Source organism: Pelobates fuscus, chromosome 13, assembly GCF_036172605.1.
Source record: "Pelobates fuscus isolate aPelFus1 chromosome 13, aPelFus1.pri, whole genome shotgun sequence".
Classification (NCBI taxonomy): Eukaryota; Metazoa; Chordata; class Amphibia; order Anura; family Pelobatidae; genus Pelobates; species Pelobates fuscus.
This window is the reverse complement of record NC_086329.1, coordinates 13,447,870-13,474,197: the sequence shown is the minus strand read 5'-3', so window position 1 is coordinate 13,474,197 and position 26,328 is coordinate 13,447,870. Positions and strand designations below refer to the sequence as shown.

The 26,328-nt window shown below is 42.9% G+C and overlaps 1 protein-coding gene across 2 annotated transcripts in view; it reads right to left on the bottom strand.

Moving 5' to 3' along the window:
• MTHFD1 (methylenetetrahydrofolate dehydrogenase, cyclohydrolase and formyltetrahydrofolate synthetase 1) overlaps positions 1-26,328 on the bottom strand; it is a 58,534-nt gene that overhangs the window by 11,307 nt on the left and 20,899 nt on the right. For both annotated transcript variants that reach the window (XM_063440408.1, XM_063440409.1), the window contains 11 exons: positions 25,388-25,561; positions 24,121-24,257; positions 22,918-22,964; positions 21,451-21,558; positions 20,301-20,375; positions 9,186-9,288; positions 7,825-7,901; positions 6,831-6,971; positions 3,874-3,942; positions 2,546-2,657; positions 2,314-2,453 (listed from right to left, as the gene is read on the bottom strand). In XM_063440408.1, coding sequence (XP_063296478.1) covers positions 2,314-2,453; positions 2,546-2,657; positions 3,874-3,942; positions 6,831-6,971; positions 7,825-7,901; positions 9,186-9,288; positions 20,301-20,375; positions 21,451-21,558; positions 22,918-22,964; positions 24,121-24,257; positions 25,388-25,561 — 1,183 coding nt within the window. The remainder of the gene's footprint in view (positions 1-2,313; positions 2,454-2,545; positions 2,658-3,873; positions 3,943-6,830; positions 6,972-7,824; positions 7,902-9,185; positions 9,289-20,300; positions 20,376-21,450; positions 21,559-22,917; positions 22,965-24,120; positions 24,258-25,387; positions 25,562-26,328) is intronic.

Sequence of the window (26,328 nt, the reverse complement as noted above, 5' to 3'; positions counted from 1 at the left end):
ATACCGTGGAAATTAGGGAGCTATCTACTAAGCGGCTGCAAGATTCAGCCACAGCACGAATAGGATCGGAGTTTCATTCATTCAAATTGAATTGCGATCCAAGTCCCAAATTGAGTTCCAACACGAATGGAGAAACTGTTTTCATTCTATTAGGATGCAATTCGGCAGTTTTGCTAAGTGACAGGACGCTCAGCAATAATGACAGGAAGCATCGTGGGAACAAGGAGGAAAGCTAAGGATTATGGGAAAATTGCTCTGACCATCGGAAACGAAGCACAGTTTGCTCCTCCGCTGGTCATAGCTGGTCATGGTTTAGGAAACCTCCATAAGGCAAGTAGTCCCTACTTTGTCTTAATTTTTAAAGAAAACTAGAGCAGACAGGAAGAAATGAAGAATAGATCCTGAGAGAGGGAGAGAAGAGGAATCGATTGGGGAAAGGTAAGTTCGGCATGACAGTGCCGCTTTAAGTTTTTATATGTCTATATTTAGATTTTTATTTAATAAAATATTTTTACAAGACAAAACTTGCTCCCAAGACAATCCCTACTTTATAGTATTCTTAATTATTTATATATGTTAAATAGAGGATCTCTTATTAACTATATAATATTATGGCTAAGATATCTGCATGGTTAGCCCTACTAAGTTCTATGCTTTAAGATTATTGTGGTAAATAGGGGAACCAGCTGCGGTTACACATTTAAATAACTGGAATTTGTTTAGTATCACTCCAATGGCCATTCAAGTACAAGCTCACCTGCCACGTCTAGGCAAAACCTCTTTGGTAGGTGTGCTTGTACTTCAATTGTCACTCCCTTAATTAACTCAATCTGAAAAGTGCAAAGCGTTTTTAAACCCTGTAAAACACACTAGCAGTTTTTACAAAATAATAACAATAGGTTATACTTCCCACAGCCAGCAGATAACTGCAATTCAGCAGCAGCCAACATTCCTTTTACTGTAACACAACAGGATCAATCGCTCCTTGAACTCAAACACTTTTGGCTCATTATATTCGCTTTACTATTAGTAGTGATTACCTAGATGGCAGATTTGTGCCGGCCAACTCAAAGCTTTTTCCTTTTAAAGGGACGTAACTGAACCAGCTCCTCAGTGGAGGCTATTATTATCTAGATAAATTAATGTACAGCTCCTATTTTATTCTAGAAAGTCTGTAATTTAACATCTTAAGAACTGCTAAAATGTCTGTCTGCCATCACATTGTGGCCTCTATTGTCCTTGTATCAGGATAGAACATTCTGTTTTGAGATTGTTATCACAGTATAGACCGTCATTGGTCTTTAATTGGCTAAAAGTGGAGAGCCTCTATTTTAGTGGTACAGGGCCACTGGTGGTACAAATTCACTTATACTTTCCAACAGATTTCCTGGTGCACTGATCATTTTTAATGGTAATTACTTGATTCGAGAATACCATAGGCACCCAGACCACTTCAGCTCATTTAAGTTGTCTGGGTGCATAGTCCCAGGTCTGTAAACCCTGCAAAGAGAATTATTGCAGTTTTTATTAACCCCACCTCTAGTAGCTGCCTACCAGACGCTATGCACGAAGACTTCCAGTGTTACCCAAAACCTCATAGGAAAGCATTATGCACAACACATGGCCATTACCACGCATGTGCATTAGGTCTCCCCGCCAGCTGACATCGGCGGGGAAGGAGCGGAGGCTGAATCAGCGCTGAGTGATATCGGCACTGGACTCATGTAAGTGACAAAAATTTTTTTTAACTCTGTTTTACTGGCACTATAGTTTCATTTTAACTACCAGCAAATTAAACTGAACACTGAACTGCAAAACTCAGGCTGAAAAAGCAGGCTTGGCAAATTTCCCCAACTTTGCTATAATAAGAGCTAAACTATTCATACTTGCATTACTAAATTTGTGCTTCATTCACTACAATTTGCTGTTTAATGAATATTTATCTCAGTACAAGAGCCAACACCTGCTGCCCCATTACGGCATCCCAAACTGTTGGATAGTTTAGGAGGATCTGGCCCCCTCAAAGATGTACCTAAGAGTTGCCCAGTTCAGGTCCCTGTGTCTTAATTCCTCCAAATACCCTGGCCCCATATGTAGCCTGAAGGGATAATAGGTTCCCTACACTAAACTGCCAGGTACATGTCTTCACTGCAACCAAGTGCAGGGAATTAAGTAGATGGGAACTTGGTTAATAATTCTTGTAAACAAGTTTATTTTTGTAATATTGTAGTCATCACATGTATGGTTTATAGTTAGTTTTATAATTTGATTTACTTTAGTATCAGTTAGATAAATTAGGCCGGAACCACTCACCGTTGGACCTCCACCATGCATCTTCAGAGCTCTGACTGTAGCTACCAGAACCACCACATGAGGTCTCAGGCCGGAATATCTGCACTTGATGTCAAAAAACTTTTCCATTCCAATATCCGCCCCGAATCCAGCTTCAGTAACTGGGAGAGAAAAATACAACCAGCAAAGATAGACATTCAATCACAGAATATGGCTTTGTTAGCAACAATACCAGGAGAAGGAGGTGGCTCACCAACGAATCCATCTGGGCCTACCAGCTTCAAGGCAATTTTATCTGCCAAGATGGAAGAATTTCCATGAGCAATGTTAGCAAACGGTCCTGCATGGACAAACACTGGATTGCCCTGTGAAAAACAAAGGTCATATCATGATGTTTTATTTCAGCAAAGGTCAGACAAAGACAGAAAAAAATAAAAGGATAATTGCTAGTGATAAAAAGTCTTGTCACACACATGATAATGTTGGCTTTGATTCTCAGTTACTGTTTGCATTTTGTCACTATTATAATTATTCTAACTCTGAAGCACTTACGTAGTCTTTAACGAGGAAACACCTCTACCCAAGATGTTTAAAGGGACACTATAGTCACCTGAACAACTTCAGCTAAATGAGGTTGTTCAGGTGAGAACTATAGCTCCCTGCAGCCTCTCTCATGTAAACACTGTATTTTCTCAGAAAATACAGTGTTTACATTGAAAGCTAGGAACACCTCCAGTTGCATTCACTCAGAGTGAACCAGAGGGACTTCTGAGTTTATGGAGGCTTAATATGCCTCCATCCACTCATATCTGCTGTCAGTAGAGCACAGGGCAGCACTGTGCACAGCATCCTGTGATTCAGTATCTCCTCTCTCTGCATGCAGACACAACTTTCCTCATAAAGATTCATTGATTCAATTCATCTCTATGAGGAGATGCTGATTGGCCAGGGCTGTGTTTGAATCATGCTGGCTCTGCCTCTTTGTCAGTCTCAGCCAATCCTATGGGGAAGCACTGTGATTTGATCAGGCTACCACATGTCAGCAGACTGCTTGTTTTTCTGAGTCTAACAGCATGCAGAGTTACAGCTTCAGGCTTGAATACAGTAAGATTTTTACTATATTTATGAAGGAATGAGGGGCCCAGGGGGGCTAGATGGTGGTGTTAACACTATAGGGTCAGGAATACATGTTTGTGTTCCTGACCCTATAGTGATCCTTTAATATGTGTCATATAAATAGGATAAGTGAACATGATATGTGTTTGTGATGGCTGAAGAATAGATTTAAATATAGAGATCCCCATTTGGAACCAAGTACCTCCCCATCTTGGTTCCTGTCAATCGTTAAAAGTTCTGCACTTTTTCGGTCATTGATTATAGTACATGGAGGTGAAGAAACAATGTGATAGATTCAAATATTTGTTTATCTAAAAAATTACCACTTATGCCAATGCAAATCCTTTATTTTAAATGAAAAATGGAGATGTTTTCTTTTAGATTAGGTTTGAGAATGAGATCAATGAACACGCATTACAAGATTATTGTTATTGTAACAAGATTGTATCCGATACAGCAACCCACCTCCAAAGTCTGCATCAGATTGGGTTTAACAGCATCCTTCATCAGCACCGCTAACGCTCCACTGACGCCCTGTGAGAGATAGTAAATGAGGTCACTTTATTCAGGTTACCTGTCCCAACATTGAATGGCTATCCTAACAGTACACAATCCTGAAATCTCAGCTATGCTAGCATGCCGACGGTTAGGGATCTGGTATAATAATATTATGGTACTTCCAGCCTGGACTTCGAAATTATGCCTTGGATTTAGGATTTTCGGATACGCTTTTCACATAGTAAAATATTTAGAAATCCATTTACATTTTTTTGTAGGATACATTTTTGATTTTAATATTCTGAGAAAAAAAAATTTGAAAAATGTTAGCCAAAAATCCTAAATTATTTGAAAAGCTATTTAAAAATTATTAACTCAAGGCCTATGTTAGGGTACAGTGGTACTCCTCCTGGGCAGCAACCTGTTAACTCACTGTTAGGGTGGTCACCAAACTGTCACTTATTCAGTAATGAGGTGATAAAATGTATCATAGTTACTATTGAAGACATTTCACAACCTATGGGGGGATTGATTGGATAAACCAAAAACATTCAACTGAATCCATCCCATAGGTCACACGTTTATTATAGTCTCAGGTAGACATTTTATAAAGGTGAATCCAAAAATGGAGCACACGGCAACTACATATTGACCGAGCCACTAGATACAACATTCGGCAGTAGAGGACTTAAATTTAGGGTTAGTAAGATCCCCTTCGTGGGCAATAGAGGACCCCATTAAAATGTTACAGTGTTCCCTAAAAATGATTTTTAATGTTGATATGATATAACAGATTTGTAATGGTCCCTTTAGTAAAAGATAACTTGCATGGTTTACTTCTGTACTTTAGCCTCTTTTAAAAAAACTTTTGTTTTGTTTTGCAGGTAGGTACAGATCATCATTATCAAACGCCACAACAGCGTGCATTGATACATACAGGCTAGACAGTGGCATGAATTGTTGCACTTTTTTTTTTTGTTATTTGAACAAGCTTAAACGTATAGTGGCAGGTTGAAGCAGACAGGATCTTGCCATGAAATGTTACTGCAATTTTTAAATTAATGAAACATGCTTATGCAGGGTATGTCAGTGGATGGGTAAGTATTCAACGCTTTAAAACAGGGTACGTATACGGACATCTTAGGTTTGAGGGACATAGCTTAATTAAATTAAAGGCAAATCGTAGGCAGTGCTTTTGAATGAGTCGGACTTCGTGACAAACCTTTAACTGAAAAGCAGGGCCAACTCAGTGGGTTAGGGACTATCACTGCACATAGTGGGCTTAGTGCCACTTGCAACAAAACTTATATTTAACATAAATGACAGGTGAATATAACAAGTAATACAGAGATCGCGAGTGAATCTCGAACGGCAGTTGGAGAGAGTTGCAAATCTGGCGCCCAGGAGGTATGTGAGACCAGGGCTGTGTGTTGGAATATGTCCCCGTTCAGCCGATTCCCATACGTGAGATGTACTAAGTGTGGGAATTTGTCTTCCTTTCAGGACCTCCCTAAATAAAGAAACAGGTCTAGGTAGGAGGGCTAAGAATCTTTCCTTCCCTCCCACAATTCCTAAAGGAAGTGATGCATGAACAGGATGTGATGTAAAACACATCATCTCAACGAAGGGTATATAATATAAGGCCAGGCAGGAAATCAGTCTGTTGCTTCCTTTTCTTCCTTGGTGGATGTGATGTTGGACTTGCAGCAGTGAGCCATTACTAGATGTGAAGGCCTAACCGTGGGTGAGATCAAGCCTGTGGGGAAGGGGATTACTATATAGATAGAGAGATTTAAAAAGGGTTGTTGCTCCGTTGATTTACCACACTAAGGAGCTGCGATCAAATTACTTGAGCCTGGGTGAGTTGAGGCATCCTTGTAGCCCCAGGCCCTTGCTGAGGTCTGCATTACTGAACCACTGACTTGGGGACAGGCGGAGTTCAAGTCCTTCCCAACAAAGGGATAGCAGAGCATGTCGCTGTACATGCGGAGTGCTCAGTTTGTGTGGTCGATGCAGGAGAGGTAGTCCCTTGGTGACCTCTAGCCCAGGAGGACAACTGCCGCTTGTGGTAGGTGCTCAGCAAGCTTGCAACCTCTGATCCTCCACTCGGGATCCTCCAGCCGGGGGGGTTTGCCATTCTTGCCTGTAGCTTAACCGAGAAGGCATCAAGGACAGCATTTAGCTTTGCCATGAAGCTCTCTAAATCACAATTGTGGTGAGTATTCATTTGCTGAGCTTGGCTGTAACAGGGTAGTGCGTCCGCCATCGTGTGTGTGTGGGTGCATTCCGATGTGTGGCTTGAGAAGATCCACCTGCTTTGCATGCAGTGTAGTGTGGCTTGGGATGGGGGGGGGGGGGGGGGGGGTGAGGAACGGGTCTCTGTGGGTTCCTGCTGGAGGATGAGATGTGGGAAAGGAGATCGACTGTTTCTCCCACCCAGGGTGTGCACTAGGCTGCAACCTCTCTGCGGGACATTTAAACAGTCGGCATTACCGCTTTTCGAACCGGAACACTCCAGTCGGCATTTTTACCAGTTAAGTCACCTTGTGTATCAAGCTGTAAGCGGCAAGAGTCGTGGCAAACCGCTTGGAATACGAGCTCAGTAGAGAGCTCCTGCAAGTTGCGACCAGCCTCCATGAAGGTCAGGCCCTGCCCCCTACATTAGCCTCTTTTGAGGACGTCTGGGTAATTCACAAAAGTGAGAAAAACTTAAACAGCTGAACTGATTGCACAGCTAACTTTGAGAATGTTTCCGATTGAGGCGACCTTAAATTTGTAATTCACTTAATTCACCTTGAATTCTCACTTTAGTAAATATGCAGATAGTGTTCAATCTAGATAAATATGATAAATCTAATTTTGCAATGATGCCTGGATTAACATATGCGATCAGAACAATCTAGATAATTGAACCTGTATTTTACCAAGTCCTCCGTACTGACGGGCTCTCCTTTCTTGCTGGTTGCCACCACCATTTTACTGAGCCGAAGTCTCATGTCATTCAGACCATCAGTCAACGCCAACACTGCCATGATCTCGCTGGCAACAGAAATGTCAAACTGGGCCTGTGGAATAAAGGAGTTAAAATGAGTAACCGCTTTTATATGATCTGGGTAAAATCCCTCACCAATTCCCAACCTTAACTGGAAATCTATATTTTAGACACTCAAGCATTGGCATCATGAGCCAGAATATTTGAACGAAAAGGCCCTCTGCCAGTCTAGATAAAAGTATTTTTGTTGCTACAAAAACATTGCCTTACGACTTGGAAAAGCAGCAGACCTACAAGAGCAAAATTTCAAGCGATCGTATAGAAAATGTCAATGTGTAACTGCATCTTAAAACTCTGATACAAGCCACAAGCACCGACACGCACAGGTGAACATCACACAGCAACTCAGAATCTGGAATTTAACTTGAATAAAACATGAACGTTTGTATTCTGGAGCTTCTCGGATACCAGTGAGCAAAATATCAAAATGCACTTAATATGTAGCAGCCGATTCTGTCTACTAGCAAGTCACAGCATTCTAAAAGTAAATTAGAAAGTTGTGCAACGAAATTCTATTTATATTATACATAATAAACAAGGACTGCAGCAATACAAATGTACAGGTGGACAGATGTAGGCGACTTAAAACAGAATGTATCCTCCATATATTCTTTGTTAATACATTGTATACTTCCAGTAATTTAAAATGTGAGTTATGATCAAATAAACTAAAAATGAAATATATAAACAATCTAAGACAATATCATGCAAAGAAAAGATACTAATAAAAAGGAGAAGGAGAGGTACTCATAGAACGATAGAAGGGGGAAAAAATTAAAAAATAAGAAAATCTATTCTGATACGTTATCAATGCCTCTAAAAGCAGGATGTGCAATGTAATTGGCCAACCATAATTCTTTGATTACCGTGCGACTGAAGCCTTTCTCTGTCGAAGACTGGCCAATCGTAATTTTTCGTAGGAATCGATCATTTGTGTCGAGCACTAACAAACACAGAGAACATACACTTTTGGCTTTAATCATCAGTTTCATGAATGGCAAAAAAATGATTTGGTTTTCTGGTGAAACCAGTTGAGTCCATTAGCCTGCGGGCTTACAGAAATATAGAAAAATAAGAATTCTAACGCTTCTAAAACGTGAAAAAATAGAGCTGCTAGCGCACAAATATGTATTTTCAACCATTAATATAACAAAGTATAAAAGTTAAGAAAAAAAGGTGTGCGTGTATATATATCTATCCAACACGGGCCTGGCACTCACATTCCTGTCCTGTTCTTGCCTCGGTGCCATTCGGTGCCCCAACACAACATCCCAGAGAAAAGCACTCAGAGGGCTTGTAGTCTTGTGCAATATCCGCTTTATTTGAGCAAAGGTACCATAAACGCTTCAGTCCGATTTGAACTTTTCATGAAAAAATAAATAAAGGATATATTGCACAAGACTACAAGCCCTCTGCGTGCATTTCTCTGGGACGTTTTATATTAAATATATATATATATATATATATATATATATACATATACACACAGTTAGGGTAGTATAGGGTGTGACAAACACACATATATATAGTTGGACAGTATTTTGCATATTGAATATGTGGCTATATTTAGTATATACAGTGGAGTGCTCAATTCTTTTCCTAATCTTCTGTTACATAGTATCTCTCGATGAGCAGGGGTTTATGGGATATACAAAGTGTTCCCATAGGAAACTGAAACCTCATATTTGCATTAAATAAGGGAATAGACTAAAGAGGGGACCAACTTATGCCTTTAACGTTTTAACATGCAGCACTGGTAGTTAAACATCTTCAGTCTCTTTTTTAGCTTGAAAGCCAACTACTAATCATTAGAATGAGATTACTTGGCAACCGACTGACTTCGCTCAACTGCATATGGTTCAAGCAAATAAAAATCGGTTTCTTTCTAGGAGCCCCTGCTTTTTAAGATATTTATGCCAGAAAATATGGAGGTTGTTCTCCCAGAAAAAAAAAAAAAGATAAAAGGCAGATCCACCATCTGTTTAAAATGCTAGCGGATTTACACAGTCAGTCACTAATTGGCTAAAGGAATGAAAGCGAGACAAAACGCTCACCATACAGAGATATTAATGTGATCTTTGACAATGCAAAGGTTAAAGAAGATCTGGTCACTCTGAGTAACAGATAATACGGACTCGTTGTATAGATTAGTAAAGAAGAATTTCAGCCAAATGTCCACAAGGTTTGTTTTGTTATTCCCCTCCCCACCACCGGCTGTGTGAAATACCTCTTTGCCACGTGATTGTGTCTGGGTCGATATCCAGCCTCACAAATCTGTTGATTTCCTCCTCTGTTAAAGCCGCAGGGTCTGTTTTCTCAATACCCAGTCTCTGTATAAATTGAGTTACATGGGAACATTGAAGCAAAATGCTATCACAAGATTCAATTTACCAAAAGCGCACAGAGAGAGACAAATGTACAGATCATATTCCATTAATCCCAGCCTAGCAGCACTTCCATGCGTCGCGTGTGCTGCGCAAGTCAATAGATGCAATGGAACAGCTTTTATCAGTACAGAGACACATACGGATAAGTTACAGCGAGTTAACAAAAAAGTTGCAAACTTCAGGCCAAAACAACCACGGTGGAAATTTAAAAATAAATAAATCAAAATCAGCAGATTTATTTTTTACTGTTAATTGGCTTAACAAATTACACTGGGAACATGCCAAGACACTCATGGCACCATAACCACTACAGTGGGACGCAGTGGTTATGGTGCTTTGAATATTCCTTTAATTCTTTTTTTGAATGAAATAGAGATTTTATCACTTAAATATAGGATTGAGAATTGTACATAGTATTTTTAGTTGCCATCGTGCTCTTTATTCAATGAATGTTTTCACTTTATTAATATAATGCACTGCTTTTTAATATTTGCATTTTCTTGTGATGTTTACGTGACACAATTTTACTATGCAATCGTATGTTCAAGAGTTTCTTAGCAACAGAGCTAGAGGACTATAATCGGGTACGCTTTTTTTGATCACTTTAGCTTCACTTAAAGCCCAAACATTGCTCACTTGTGTTGATCCACAAATACATTTGAGACACAGCGTAAAAGGTCAAAATCCTGATTTATAAACAGTTTACATTAGCATAACATATGCACTTTAGATACTTAGCACCTAAACAATTGTCTACCACAGGAAGCAATGATAACCAGGACACGTTCTGTAGATCAGTCGTGCAAAAATAAACTGACAGTATTGCTAATGAGAATCATTATGCTTCAACAAAAAATACTCGAACATAAGACCATATTGAGTAATGGGGAGGATGTGCCAAAAAAAACATGTTCCTGGAATGCAGTGTCAAAACAAGCTTTAAAAGAATGCAAATGGTGTAAATTAAAATAAAATAAAAAAAACATCATCTGTATTTAACGCTTTCTCAACCATTACCCACACTTTTTTCCTCCTATTGACGGGGCCTGTCTAACCCCAATTCTTAAATTGCAGACACTGTGGGTTTTCATTATACAGACGGCACAGATCCTGGTGATATCCAGTTACTTGGAAAATTACAAATTAACCCCTTAAGGACACATGACATGTGTGACATGTCATGATTCCCTTTTATTCCAGAAGTTTGGTCCTTAAGGGACCATTTGTAATTTTCTTTCTTTTGAAACGTGGCTGATGGGAGTATAAATATAACCTGAGCATTGTGCTGGCAAAGTCTTCAGCAAGTATATTTATAAGGGGGTTTATTCACAACCCTGAGAATTTACTTATGAGACACTGCAGGCACTACAACCATTTCATCAAATTGAATTGGTTAAAGTGCCTCATTTCATTGTTAAACCACTTTCAAGCAGTGTATAGGATGACACACTTTCTTCCAGCCATACCTATTCAAACCAGCAGTGGGCGCAGTGATAAGCTGAATGTGGTCAGCCAACACTCTCAGCCAAACACTGCTGCTCATTCCTGCTCAGGCTAATGTTTCCTCGTTAGCCCAAGCGGCAGAAGGAAATTCGCTGCCAAGGACTTTAGTAATAAAACATTAATTACTGGGACGGGGGCCTGACTGCCATGGTGAGCAGTCACACTCTGTTTGATCTTTGAGTGAAATCTGGAATTCACTGAATTTAATGGACTTTCGGTTCAAAAATTTCAACCAGGAAGTTATTGATACTCACTAATTAACACAGAGGTGGCAAGATCAGCATAAGCACGATGCAGAGAAATCTCAGGCAACTGATCCTGCGGCCTACCACCAGCCTTCCTGGAGGTGGAGGCACGGAGAAGCAGCCGATCTCTTGATCTCCTACCTGGATGCGGCAAAGAGCCGATCAGGTCCATTTGTGTCCCCCCCTACCGGTGAGGGTCATCCCGGTGCCCAGCAGCCTTTGGTCCTGTGGAAGCAAACCGTGAAATACAGACGCGGGAGTTTCATAATCTAAAATGGCGGATGTTGTGTACCGCGAGCATACAATGTCATGCCATGTCCGGACTGGACAGAATCTTCACAGCGTTCTGGGCAAATCTTGCCAACAGGATGCAGAGCAAAATACACACGTTGTCAGCTGCTGCTTTACCTCAGCAACCACATCTTGTTCATGTTCCCGATGCATTGGGGCTTCTGACGCTGGAGAGGGGCCCAGTAACGAAACTAAGGTTTCTACAATCAGCCGACTCTGTTCCTTTCCCTTGCCTAACTTGGAGACCCCAGAGGCCACAGATCAAGCCGCACTCTCATGGAAGTACCTGCAGTAGCGCACACCACAAGGCACGACGACGCAGGTCTACTGGTTCAAGCACCGGAAAATCTTGGTGACCCACTGTTGCTGAACTCTGCCTGCTGTGGCCCACTTGTAGTATTGGGTGACAGCTAGTTAATGTGGTTCCTGCTAACACATAGCAAGTTCATTTCTAGCAATGCATGGACTTTTGTTATTCTCTGTCTTTGCATTACCTCTCTTTAACATTTTCAGGACCCAGTGGTTTTAATAGCTTATTTGTTTCAATAATAACACTTAGCAAGCGATTACCGTAACTAATTATTCTAATCTCTTGTTGGCCGGACATGTTTTCTATCGACAAGCATTTTACTTATCGTGTTCACTTAGTTTCACGTGTAACATGTTAGGCTAGCGGTGCACATGTACTTGCCTATCATGTTACTTACTCCTGAACCTCACTTATGATACATACTAAGCATAGACAGCTTGTGTCTCATACTCAATGTGCCCACCAGTTAAACATGCCTACTTGCCTGTTCATTAATATTATTATTTACTATCTTTACATAAAATCTGTGCACATTCTTTCCATGTCATAGCTATGTAAATCCATGCATATTACCAACACGCTTGCTCTTGCTGCTGTGGCATCACAAGCTTGTATGTACTTTTTTTGCACAGCAAAAATAAAGAATGTAAAAAAAACAACAAAAGAAAACAAAACATTAATAAATGTTTCTCGCTGAGTGAAAGAAGGACTCCAGACACTATAACCACTTAACTGAGATGATTCCATGACAATGCCTACAGTGTCCTGTTAAATCTTAAAGGACATGGAAGCCCTAGATAATGCTTATATATAAATAAAAGTAACCATCACATTGCAGGAAGCAGTGATTGTAAGCAATACGGACACAATGCTCACTTCACTCTCTCGCAGGAGATAACATTTTATTTTACAGTAAATAGTCAGAGTTCTATTATACTCAGACTGGCCTCATTTTTTCTAGTATTTCTAGGCAAATATCCATTCATTTGTAATTATAATCACCTTCTGGAACCCACTACTGCAAGCTTTATAACCTAATATTAATGTCATAAGGTTCTGTGTGAATAAAAAGACCGATTAAAAGACGAGAACAAGGGGGCGTGGCCTGGACGCTGAGGAAGATGGCAGCATAGACCTAGAGCTCCCTGCAAGGCTCCGCTAAATCACCGCCTAAAGCACACTTTCACCCTGAAAATGGGCAAAACAAATAGACCCTCTCAACCCCCTAAACAAGCGGACACCCCCAGGAGGTCTCAAAACCCCTCCATGAGGCACTTCTTGACCGCGCAAGCGGACGCAGACCCTCAGGCCTACACGAGCCAAACGGCCCCAGAGGACCCGCTCCCACTTACACCAAGCGGAGACGGGACCATGGCGGACAACCTGCCTACCGATCCAGCCGCCCACCACCCAGACTGGATGGAAATGCTACGCAACCTGCCCACAAAGGCCGACTTAAAAGCGGCCAACTCGGAACTCCGCACCTCCATCTCAACGGAGCTCCAAACGCTCAAGGAGGAAATCCGAGGCCTACACCAGCGAGTCGCCCAAGTAGAGGCGGATTGCGACCACATGTCAGCGGCGCAATCTGCGAACACGGACACGCTACGACTCCACACCCTCCAACTACAGCAAATGGCGGGCCACATGGAAGACCTAGACAATCGCGGCAGGAGGCAAAATATTAGAGTCCGGGGGATCCCGGAGGAAGCGGACAACTCCGCCCCAGTACAGACCACGCTGACCGGTCTTTTTAACTCCATACTAGGCCGCACACAACATGATCCCATTGACTTTATACGGGCACATAGGGCTCTACGGCCCAAAGGTCCGGAAGGGACCCCACCGCGCGACGTCATATGCTGTTTGATGAGCTACCAACTTAAGGAGGACATACTCAGAAAGGCCAGGGACGCAGGAACGGTACACCTTGGTGATACCGAGGTACAACTCTTTCCCGACTTGGCACCTGCCACGCTGGCTTACAGGCGAGCATTACGCCCCTTCACCAAACAATTACAAGCAAACAAGCTGCGCTACCGCTGGTGCTTCCCCACGGGGCTACAAGTACAGACACCAAACGGCCCCTTCCTGATGAAGGACAGACAAGACCTAAATGCCCTAGCAGCAGAACTCCAAATCACGCCGGCACCCTTACAGTGGCCGGACCCGCTAGCACCATACACGCCTGCTCGAGGGGCTCCACCCCAACCACAGAGTACGCAGACCCGGAGAACTACGCGGCAACAGGCGCTGAGGCCCTCGGGGGCCCAACTTTGAAGGGATCGACAACACGCGCCAAGATGGCGGACGACATCGGCCGACCACCACCAGTAGAGACTCCCCTACCACAATAGCAGAACTCTAACCAGACACGGACTATCACAACTCACATGGACTCCCCACACCTGGACACGAGGAATACCCACCTTGAAGATAATACCTAATGTTCTGTCTAGAACTTTGACACCCCTCCTCCGGAGACACCCGCCCTCGGAACTACGAAACCCCGGGTGCGGCCCGGACTTTGCAAACCATTCGATATATCACAGGACTGCCGCCCCCGGCCACAACCGAGACGACGCCCATACCGAAGGACTCGCAAGTATATGCTGGACTTTTGGCAAGGGACTAGCCCAACCACTTGGGGAGGGAGCGAGGGTTGAAGGGCAAGAAGGTAAAGCCCGAAAGTAACAGACTACGCAAGGGCCGGGAGGGAGACGGGCACAAGATGGGGCCGACTGGGCTGGGCAAACGCTTCTCCTACACCGACCCGTGATGAACCCAGCAGGAGCGGGCGGGAGAGGAGAGGTGTGGGCCCGGCTCACTCGGGAACTGACAGGGCCGCTATCGACCCGTAGAGGAGGAGGATAGAGGAGGGAAGAGGGGGGGACATTCCATGAAGCCTAGAGAGCGGATACACAGGAAAGGGGACCGCATGTCACCCCATGCGGACCACCTCACACATAGGCTACAACACATGCCCAGACCACTCAAGATACCCCTCCAGAGCACAGAAGAGCTGACAGGGCACAGGGGCACCTCTCACCACGAGCTAGGGTCACTGGGAATAACTGGGGGCAGGGGGTGATTTATAACCAACTTTGTAGGTATTAGCTGCAGCAACACTATTGTATCACGGCACCACTATCTTAAGGTGGAAGGGGAGGGTGAGCGGGGGGGTCGGCCGGCCCATAAAGCCGCGCAGAAATAACTTGAATGTTTATGAAGGTTTACTTGTGTTATTTGTATTCTCCAATCATTTCAGAACGCGCTACCTTTCTGACCAAACTATAACGCTCTGTATAGACATAATTCTATAACGCGGCATTGGTTTTACTTATTGTATAGACATTGCAAGCATGAGGGTAAATAGAATCGTTTAATGTATGATTTATTGTTTCTTGTTCTTATGTTATTTGAAGATATGCCCAGGGTGACGACTCGACTACAGAGACGTCCAAAGGCGGAGACAGCCACATACGATCACGACTTGAGCCACTGAACAGGGAGGCATGGGAGGCAGACATCCCCAGACCACCTAGACCAGGAAGAGATCGAGAACTGGACCACCTGGGGGAGGAGTTTCCCACGTGGTCACGACATTTCTCGGTGTTCCTCCCACACCCCGACGGGATAGGCGCCACATCCAGGTGAGTGGGGCACTGGGCGCGCAAAACGGCCCGGGCCCACACATACACCTCGACGCCATAACCCTAACGTCACCCAGGTGACGGTTATTTCCTACACCTACTTACCCCCTTACTTCCCGACACCCTCCCCACCTTTCCCACCCCCCCCTCCCATCCTACGCCCCGAGACCGACCGACTGCAGACGTAGACACACACACTACCACACACCAAACATGTCACTCACACCAGCAAACCTCACATTAGTGTCCATCAATACCAAAGGGCTTAATAAACCTGAAAAGAGGTCGACTACACTACGCGAACTCCACACTCTAAAAGCGTCCATAGCATACATACAGGAGACCCACTTTAGAGAAGGGGCACGACCCCGCTTCCACGACCACAGATTCCCGAAGGGGTTTTATAGCGATTTCCAGGGGGGAAAGGCACGGGGGGTCGCGATCCTCATGCACAAAAGAGTCCCCTTCATAGAAGAAGAGATACTGACGGACAGGGAAGGCAGGTACTTATTCGTGAAAGGGAAGATTGTGGACCAAACTTACACTTTTGCTAACATCTACGCCCCCAACCAGAGACACTATAGGTTCCTATCCCACATGTTACGCAAACTTCAGAAATTTGCGGAAGGAATACTCATCCTAGGGGGTGATTTTAACGTAGCTATGGACCCAAGATGGGACACCTCATCGGGGACATCTCACATCCCGACCCAACACTTAACAGCACTTAAAACTCTCCTATCTAAACAAAAACTGATTGACTGCTGGAGGGCGCACCACCCAGATGAAAGAGATTATACTTTCTTCTCCCACCCCCACAACACCTACACCAGGATTGACTACTTCTTTATGACTCACTTCCACCTCCCCTTAGTGGAGCGAGCGGAGCTAGGCACAGTGACGTGGTCGGACCATGCACCTATCTCCATCACGATAACATCCCCGATGCACAGACCAAGGGTGACCAAATGGCGCCTGAATGAACACTTGCTAACACAACCGGACATTAAGGCGGACATTGGCACCACACTAAGAGAATACTTCACCTTAAACACACCCGAACAAACGACACCGACCATACTATGGGAGGCACACAAGAGTGTAGTGAGAGGCCACTTCCTCCAAAAAGGAGCCTTGCTGAAAAAGCGAAGGGAAGCGGAAATATCCGCAATACTCACTGAAATCCAGGAGATAGACACACAAAACAAGGGCACCCAAACACACGCACTACAAGACAAACTTCTTACACTCCGCAGGGCACTGACCCAACTCCTACTGAAGAGACATCTCAGGGACGCATTACGACACAAAGCGTTTTTTGCACTGCATGGCGACAAGAGTGGCAAACTACTCGCTAGGATGCTAGCAAAACGCAGACAGCAGACATACATAGAGCGCATTAGAGACGATAAAGGCACACTACACCGACTACCCATGAAGATCCAAGACATAATTAAAACATACTATGCCAACCTATACGATCTGCCCCGCCCACCGACACAGGCTGCCGACGAACGCCTGATGAACAAAATAAATGACTACCTCACTACACAAGACCTACCCTCACTAGACAAAAACACCGCAGACCTTCTAGAGGAGGAGATCACGCTAGAGGAATTGGCCCTCGCAATAAAACAGACGAAACCGGGCAAAAGCCCAGGCCCCGACGGCTTACCCCGGAGCTACTACAAAACATTTGCGGACATACTTTACACCCCACTAGTCGACACATACAACGCTATCAGGGCAGGCCACCACTTCCCCAAACAATCACTCGCAGCTCACATCACCATCCTCCCGAAAGAAGGTAGAGATGGGGACCACTGCGGAAACTACCGACCCATCTCTCTCATCAACTGTGACCTTAAATTTCTGGCCAAAATCCTGGCCAACAGACTGCAACCACACGTGCCCCACCTGGTACACCCGGACCAGGTGGGATTCGTGTCAGGGAGAGAGGCACGGGACAACACTATGCGCACCCTCACTCTGATACACAGCCAGAAACACGCTCACGGGGGCCTCCTCCTGCTGTCCACGGACGCGGAGAAGGCCTTTGACAGAGTCGGATGGTCATACATGTTTCAAACACTAGCGAGAACTGGCATGGGCCCCAGAATCAGAGGCTGGATAGAGGCCCTATACACGCAACCATCCGCACAGGTAGTGGTGAACGGGGCACTGACAACGGCATTCGATATTCGAAACGGCACCCGCCAAGGATGCCCCCTATCCCCATTACTTTTTGTCCTTGCACTGGAACCACTCTTACAGGCCATCAGGACAAACCCAGACATCACAGGGGTGACGGTGGGAAAGACCCACCACAAAATTGCGGCATATGCAGACGACATGCTGTTTTATGTATCGAACCCGGAGGTCTCTCTTCCCAACATCTTGAAGGCACTACATGACTTCGGGGCCATATCTAATTTAAAAATCAATAACACAAAATCTTCCATACTTAACATCAGCATACCGGAACACAGGACAACACACATGCGACAAAGCTACACCTTTAGGTGGGCAGCACACAAGATCCGCTATCTGGGCATCTGGCTAACCAGAAAGGCGGGGGACATGTACGGGGAGAATTTCACACCGATGCACGCCCAACTACACGCAGACATGAGGGAATGGGCATACCCACACATATCCTGGCTGGGCAGAATACAGGTGGTCAAGATGAACTTCTTGCCACGCCTGCTGTACCTGTTCCAGACCATCCCCATAACAATTCCTCGCAAGTTCTTCACCACATTACGCTCCGCTCTGGGCAGATATGTGTGGGACGGGAAAAGACCCAGGATTAGCCACAACACACTTACCCTTCCCAAAAACAGAGGCGGTCTCGCTCTCCCGGATTTCCACTTATATTACAGAGCCTGCCATCTCCAGCGGATACTGGAATGGTCCAAGGAGGGGGTGCACAAGCTCTGGAAGCAGGCGGAGGAGGGGGAGGCAGGGATACCGACAGCGATAATACCATGGATACCACCAGGATCAGGGAGTAAGACGCTCACACAATCACAATACATGAGGGCCACCATCCAGGAATGGCAGAGGGCGAAGGGTAAACACAACCTGTCAACGCACCCCTCACCCATGCTACCTCTGACATACAACCCTGAGTTCCCCCCAGGCCAAGACCCGAAAGCTTTCAGGGACATAATTCCAAACCACATACCCAGGCTCAGACATATCCTTAGACACGACGGCGTTAAAACCCTAAGGGAGCTTAGAGGAGGGACACCAATCACATTCCTGACGCAATTCAAATACCGACAGCTATGCCATTACATTGCCACACTCCCTCAGGGCACATCGCTCACGAGAACCCCCACAGCATTCGAAAGGGAATGCCTGGAACCCCAACCATTAGCACATGGCGTCTCTTTTCTATACAACCTACTACTAACTCACACACCAACGACCACACCAGGCTTCATGGGAAAATGGGAGGAGGCACTAGGGCACACACTGGACGAAGTGGCATGGGGAAAAATCTGCTACCTCACACACCACTGCGCTAGCTATAGCAAGACTCAGGACACGGCATACAAAATCATGACACACTGGTACCGCACGCCAACGACTCTACACGCGATCTCCCCGACACACTCTCCACAATGCTGGAGATGTGAAGAGGCAAGGGGCACACACATGCACATTTGGTGGGAATGCAAGGGAATCATCCCGTTCTGGCAGGGAATCCACAAAATGCTGCAACTGTTCTCAGATGACCCACCCCCCCTTAAACCTGCAGAAATGCTCCTGCACCATACTAAGATACCAAGATCCGCATACAAAAAATCACTGTCCATACGAATACTGAACACGGCCAAATCCATTATCCCCAAATATTGGAAACAAACCACAACCCCACCACTGACCACCTGGTTCGCCCATATGGAAGACCTCCGAATCCTAGAGGAATTCCAACACACAGCAGCAAACACACAACAGACATACTTTAACACATGGACACACTGGATATTACAGACCTCGAAACCAGACTTTATGGACCGCTTGAGACTGATAGACAGAAACGAACCATAAGGGACTACAGACGCACCCGACACCCCCCCCCCTAATTCCATGACCCTAACCCTCTATCCTCGACCTCTCCCACTCCCCCCGACCAAGAAGGACCAAGTCCACGACCTGGAAATAACAGACAGGCCTGACGGGAGTAGCGGACCGACCTAGAAGCTAGCACAGGTAACGGTTGCCATGGGCAGGCTGACGCTAACCGACACCTCTAACCAGACGCTCCGAGAGAGCACAGATGGGACTGGGACAGGCACGGCCAAGCCGCGCGAAAATAGCTGTTCCACAAACATTATGAAACAGAGTGTTAACTAAACCAGGGGTAGTAAAGGTTTTCCTATGAGCTGCCGTTCCAGAGACCTGAAACGTCTAGATATGTCGTATATAATAGCATCCTACTGAGATCGGTCTGTCTCTCTATTAACATTTTACTTATGGAGATCACTTGAGGCCTGCGAGCCAAAATTAAGAACAGACGATAAACGGGCCTGCGTGCCCATGTATACATATGTGAGCTAGAGACCTGCGTGTCTCCATGTTAAATTTCTACGTTTGACAACACTTATTCCAAAAATAATAAAAATTATATTTACAAAAAAAAAAAGACGAGAACAACAACAACTGCAGATATTTTTCTACACAAAGAAAGGTGGAAGTGTCGTGTACTTTGCTGAGAAAATAAAAAATACGTTGCATTTCCCATCTATAATCAGAATACCACAAGACAATCCCCAGCAGGCAGCTATGGGGAGGATCGCAGGCAAAGCCAGTTTCTAGTCATTGCAAGCGAGCTGTTTTTACCCCACAGCTGATATAGCAAAAAGCTGTATGCGATCAGCACGAGAGCAAAACAGGTGAATACAACGAGCGTCAGGTCGCTTCATGGAACTGGAAAATACGTACCTTAAGTCTTCGTATCTGGATATCGGAGAATTTCCTAACTCCGCCGCTAGTTGGAACCAGTCGGTTATAGAGAGCCTAAAATAGGAACAAGTATTAATGTTTATAATAAAAAAAAAATCAAAGCTTTACAGAAACAAAAAGGAAGTAGAGAAAGCAAAAATAATGATAAAAACAAAAAAGGGGGGGGGGGGGTATGTAACTGGGGAAGGGGCAGTGGTGTAAGTAAGTTCATTTTAGCGCAAAATAAAGAGGTCTATTAATAATGTGTTGATAGAAACGAAGATGGATATTTGTAAGACTTTTATTTAAGGTGTTCTGAAACATAGTGAAGGAACCAGCACACTATTTCAGGACAGAACAGAACAACTTTGAAGGGCTCTTTGATCCCATTGTACATCGCCATGGAATTCGCTGGCGCTATCTAAATAATAAAATAATAATAATTGCATTCAGCTAGAATTCCCCAAGTTGAGCTGCGATCCAAACTGAAAGATCTGCTCCGTTTGTAAATAGTTCCCATTACTCGTGAACATGCTCGTTCCCTCATTTAATGGACCGTACAAGTTTAATTTATCACAACATTGAATCTGTTGTCACAGAGTGTGGTCATTCTTTTGGCACATAAACAGAATTCTACGTTAAGCCAGGGACATTATTACGTTTTTAAATATTAAATTTCAAAATGTGTAAACCTCAGCATACCAGAAGCATAAACGTTATCCGCTCAAAGCTAGTGATAATATAGGGATTAGGAAAAAATATATTAAAATCTTTTATTAATGATGCAATGAAAACAGCTACAGTGAGCCCATCCTACGGCTACATTTTATTTTTACAATACATTATCTGAGACTGTTTCACAAACGGCTTATTCATGGATTTATACAAATCTGCGTTTAACCTGTGACTGTTCTGCTGGACAGATAAACGGAAAAGGTTTACTGCCACGTGTGTCATGCCGACTAAACTGCAAGGCATCATGGGACACGGCGCTCTAATGTAAATTAAATTAAACAAACCAGACTCTGTAGATCTCTGCATTTCTTAACTTTGTGGGATATAGACATCACAACAGCAGCTCAGAGCACGCAAGTTAGGAAAGTGCAATTTAAAAGCCTTTGATAATAATCGGCAGAAAAATAACACTTGCCTTGTCAGACTGCGTCAATTCGTGGAAAATGCGGGCATCGATAGCAGCCGCTACAAGATTGTTAGCGGCCGTGATGGCGTGGATATCTCCGGTGAGGTGAAGGTTGAACTAAAAAAAAAAACAACAACAAAAAAAACAGACAGATGGGATGTTTTAAATCATATATGCCACAAATCGCAAATCTTATTTATTTATATAGGGGACATGATATGGATTCCTCAGATTACTTATTCCAGCAGTACATAACATCTAAAGTGACGCTCTACCCCAAATTTTCTTTCCATAAATCAATTAAAAATAATACCAACCGATCATTAATATGACCAACCTGTAATAACAGATCATTAATATGACCAACCTGTAATAACAGATCATTAATATGACCAACCTGTAATAACAGATCATTAATATGACCAACCTGTAATAACTGGCATGACTAACGGTGGGAATCGGCTTCCAAAAAACAAACTTTTTAAATCCTCCCCGTCTCGTATTTATAAAATCAAATTTTTTGCCAACTTTTATCTCCAGTACCCAGGCGCCAACACTTTGCTCCCGGACATCATACAAGGATGGCCAAGTTCCCCAATGAGCTTCCCAAATATTTATACAACACGAATATGAGCAATGTGTGCAATTCACTCTGCTTGACCTGCGAGAATAGAGAGCGCAGTGCCTGGCCCAGAGCACAGTACCTGCCAGCGAATGACACGGACTTGGACATTATGAACATCTGCACCATGCTGTAAATACTTGGACAGCTCAATGGAGAAGTTAGATTTCACTTATGGTGTCAGTGTGAACGGAACCGAAGCTTGAGCAATGAGGAAGATAAAAATTAAACAAACATCAAGTACTTAAAAGTTAAGGATTCGGTGACCACTTCTCATAACTATAACCACTACAATAAGCTGTAGTAGTTATGGTGTTTGGCGAGTCCCTTCAAATGGTGTTCAGTTTCGCCTCCTCCACTCCAGTACGGAAATTCATGAAATCGCTATAACTGAGTTCCTTATCTCTGGATGTAAAACCTGCACAGCAATCTCAGACAATGTTAGCAATGACTGCTGGATGCATTGCTTGTCTGTTAAACAAGATCTGAATTGAATATTAGTGCCAACATGTCACATGTAATATTTTGTGTTTGAAACCACAGAGTGCAGTATTAGTTACTAAAGATTTTCCAAATTAAAAAAAGAAAAGTAAACAGTGTTTCATCAATATAGTAAACATACTACCTCTTTAGTAGGCTAAAATATGGAACCATTTTTTTTCTTTATTCAATCTTAATGTTCTTGTTTTAACCAGACGTGTTCGGAAATGTAACACCTGACACTCACGTTGTTTCTGGTTTTATTATCCAATAAAATGTTTTGAAACACACTGGACTGTGAGCCCTGAATGTTATTGGCAGTGATAGGGTGTACAAGCTGATAATATACATAGAATTAGATATTTAGCAATTACCTCTTCCATTGGGATGACCTGAGAATATCCCCCTCCTGCAGCTCCCCCTAGATTAGAAAAAAAAAAGAAAAAAAAAAAGAACCTTTTTAGCTATTGTGTTGGTAGATGACGGTTCCAGAATTAGAAGCAAAGCGATCAGTTATGTAGCCGTGATTTATAATGTTTTGGCAAGAATCAGAATGTGTCACTCACAAAACAGATCCAAACCTGCGTGCCAAGTTCCACGGCGTCCACAATGCTGATTCCACCGTGAAGAAAAACAAAACAAGCGCATAGCAAAAAACAAACGCCTTATTAGAGCTTCATCTTTTTTTTACTGTGTTCATATCATTTAAGGTTATTTCCAGCTCACAGTATTTTTACTCAACTCACGATCCCATTCACTGACGCCAGTTAGGATTCTAAAAAGGAGTTATGTCCCCGCTTCCCTCAATAGTTTTCCTATTAACACTCTATTCAGCTTTCATTGTTTTTTTTGTTCAAAAGAGATTTATATAAGAAAAACTAGTTGCGACAATTCGTCTAGAAATTAGCATCTCCTGCCCCCAGTTTGCAGCTGCCACCGTTTCATCTACGCGGATCGTGAGCAAACAATGTGGCGGGTATAAGTCATCGTTCTTTTTATTATTTTTATGTTTTTAAGTTGTGACAAAGAATTATTCATTAGAAAGACCGTAAAAATATATACAAACCAATAAATTATTGCAGTTTATAAAACTAACTGTAAAAAAAAAAAAAAAAAAAAATACAACCTGTCTAGGGATAAAAAATAGAGACTTTTAAAGATAGACTTCACTGCATTCCCTGATGGGAGACACATTGGTTCAAAGGGAAGCTTGAAATATTACTGGATCACAATTAGCTTTAATGAATTTTTACATGGGGGGAGGGGAAAGAAAAATATAAAAAATATATATTTGATATAATGATAAAGGAAAAGAAAAACTAATATAGTGCAGGTGCAGACAATTTTTTTGTTGACAGGTTATGGTGGTGGTGGTCGTAGGGGATTACTTACAGCTCTACAGAGCTATTCGAACCTTAGAAAACAGTTTTTACAATATTTTCCCATTATATAAAAGGATCTAATCATCGTCGGACGGCATCATCCAACAATAAATTTAGAGAGATTTTGATGTAGATAAAAAAAGGTTAGTATATTTTTTAAAAGCAGCATTGTCGTGTTACAAATCCAGAACATACCTTTAATTCCGAATGTTGGCCCCTGGGATGGCTGTCGGACACAGGCGAATACATTGAGGTTAAGATGAGCTCCCAAGGCTTGCACCAGTCCGATGGTAGTTGTACTCTTTCCTTCACCCAATGGGGTTGGGGTGATTCTACAAGGAAATAGGTTATTGCAGAAATTGGTGATATTCAAAAAAAGAAAAAAATCCCCCATAGTCCTCTATGTCTGAAAATTGTATTGTTTGATGGGGCTATTTCAACTAATGGATGGAGAAGACATTTTCAAGTAAAGCCAACAAAAAAAACGCCAGATTAAATTAAATTACCTTTGGGTCTCATTTCATTTGAAAAATGTGCGCTATGTTGAGTTTTATATATTCTTAGAAGGGGAGGGGGCGGGGGTGTAACTATTAAACAACAGTGCACCTATTACAAATATAGAAGCAAGTCTTACAGATATTCCCTAAATCAGCAGGAGTTACTGTATCTCCTTTCATGGGGTTTTTCTTTGTTCCACAGTTATCACAGGCAAAACTGTAAAACACATATTCTACTTATCTTTTATACACTTTAGTTCCATTTTACCATACTAAGTGATGCATTAACTATTTACGTGGTATGAAAAGAAAGCTTTAACCCCTTAAGGACACATGACATGTGGGACATGTCATGATTCCCTTTTATTCCAGAAGTTTGGTCCTTAAGGGGTTAAGAGTCTTGTTAAACGCTCTATGTGGTTTCCTCAGGTATTTTAGGAACACAACTTAACTTAAAAGATGGCAAAATAATGGCCTGGCCTCCACTAACAAGAGGGAACAAAAACAAAAAAAACTCCAGACTGCCTTGTCACTGCTGTGGTTCAATATTTATTTAGATTAGTAGTTCTTCACCATTGGGTGGGACCTCATGCCATTTTAGTTGGGCCTAATGGCTGCGACTGTCTTCTCTCCACAATAAATTTGTTACTGCTTAAGTTCCCAGTACAATGAAGGGAGGAGACCTTTCTGGCACCAAGAAGAGTCCAAAACTTATGTTTTTCAGATTTTATTTTCTGATGGATTACATCAGAATGGTTTGCTGTGGTTAATTTGAAGACATCAATTGACAGTTTAACAACATGTACGTCATTTGGGTTTGAGTCAATAAAGGTTAAGAACCACAGATCAAGAGAGATGAAATGTATTGCTCAGGAGACGTGGAGGTATACTTCATGAGCATATATCGTTTATCATATATAACACTCGTTAACGAAGCTTTCAGTTGACAAACCAGAGATACATACCCAGTTACCACAACATATTTTCCATCTTGCTGCGCCTGAAGCCGTTTAATAGTGGACAGGAGAACCTTCGCTTTCGTCTGACCGTACAGCTCCACCTCGTCCGACAGTAAACCAATTTCTTCTGCTATTTGTACAATAGGTTTCGGTATACAAGAACGAGAAATCTCAATGTCACTGAAATAAAAAATCAAGAGCAAAAAAAGGTCACCTTAACTTCCTGCTCAAAACATTCACAAGACAGTAGTTTTTAACATTAAAAGGAAACGGGACGGCCAGGCTGGCCGTCAGAGACCAGATTTAATTTCCACATCGCCAGTAAAATTGATAGAAAGAATGAGGGATTCATGCAATAGACATGGATAATTATCATTTTACTCTCCCCGCCCCCTTCCTTATCTGCATGTTTGCCGACAACGCAAAAAGATTCACTGTGTTTGTAAATGTAATGATTAGTGTGATAAACGGATTTTGGGGGATAACAAACTGTAAATGCTTAGATACAGCTTGCTTTAGGTTAGGGTTCTTCCTCCACAAGGTGGCGATATGGAGATATAGAAACAGTGACATAGAATGCGATCGGTCAATGCGTGTGAATTCCAAGCAAAGATACCGAGTCATCGATAACGGAATAAAACCAAAGTATTCACACTGGAGAGTTATCAAGGAGGGTGAAGACCTTTAACACACATTCAAATCCAACTTTACAACCCAGATAAACATCTGCCATTTTATAAACTTTGCAAGAGTTACTTTTTTCCCTACTTAGATAATGATAATTACCAACATAGTAATGACTGACAAACAACATATAATTTACTGTAACACATGTAAATAGACTTTACAGGGTTACATTTTACCAGATGTATAGAAAATGCATTATAAGAATATTTTGTCAGTTTGAATTAATTTACTGCAAAAGATGGTCTGAATGCTTTCTGTTG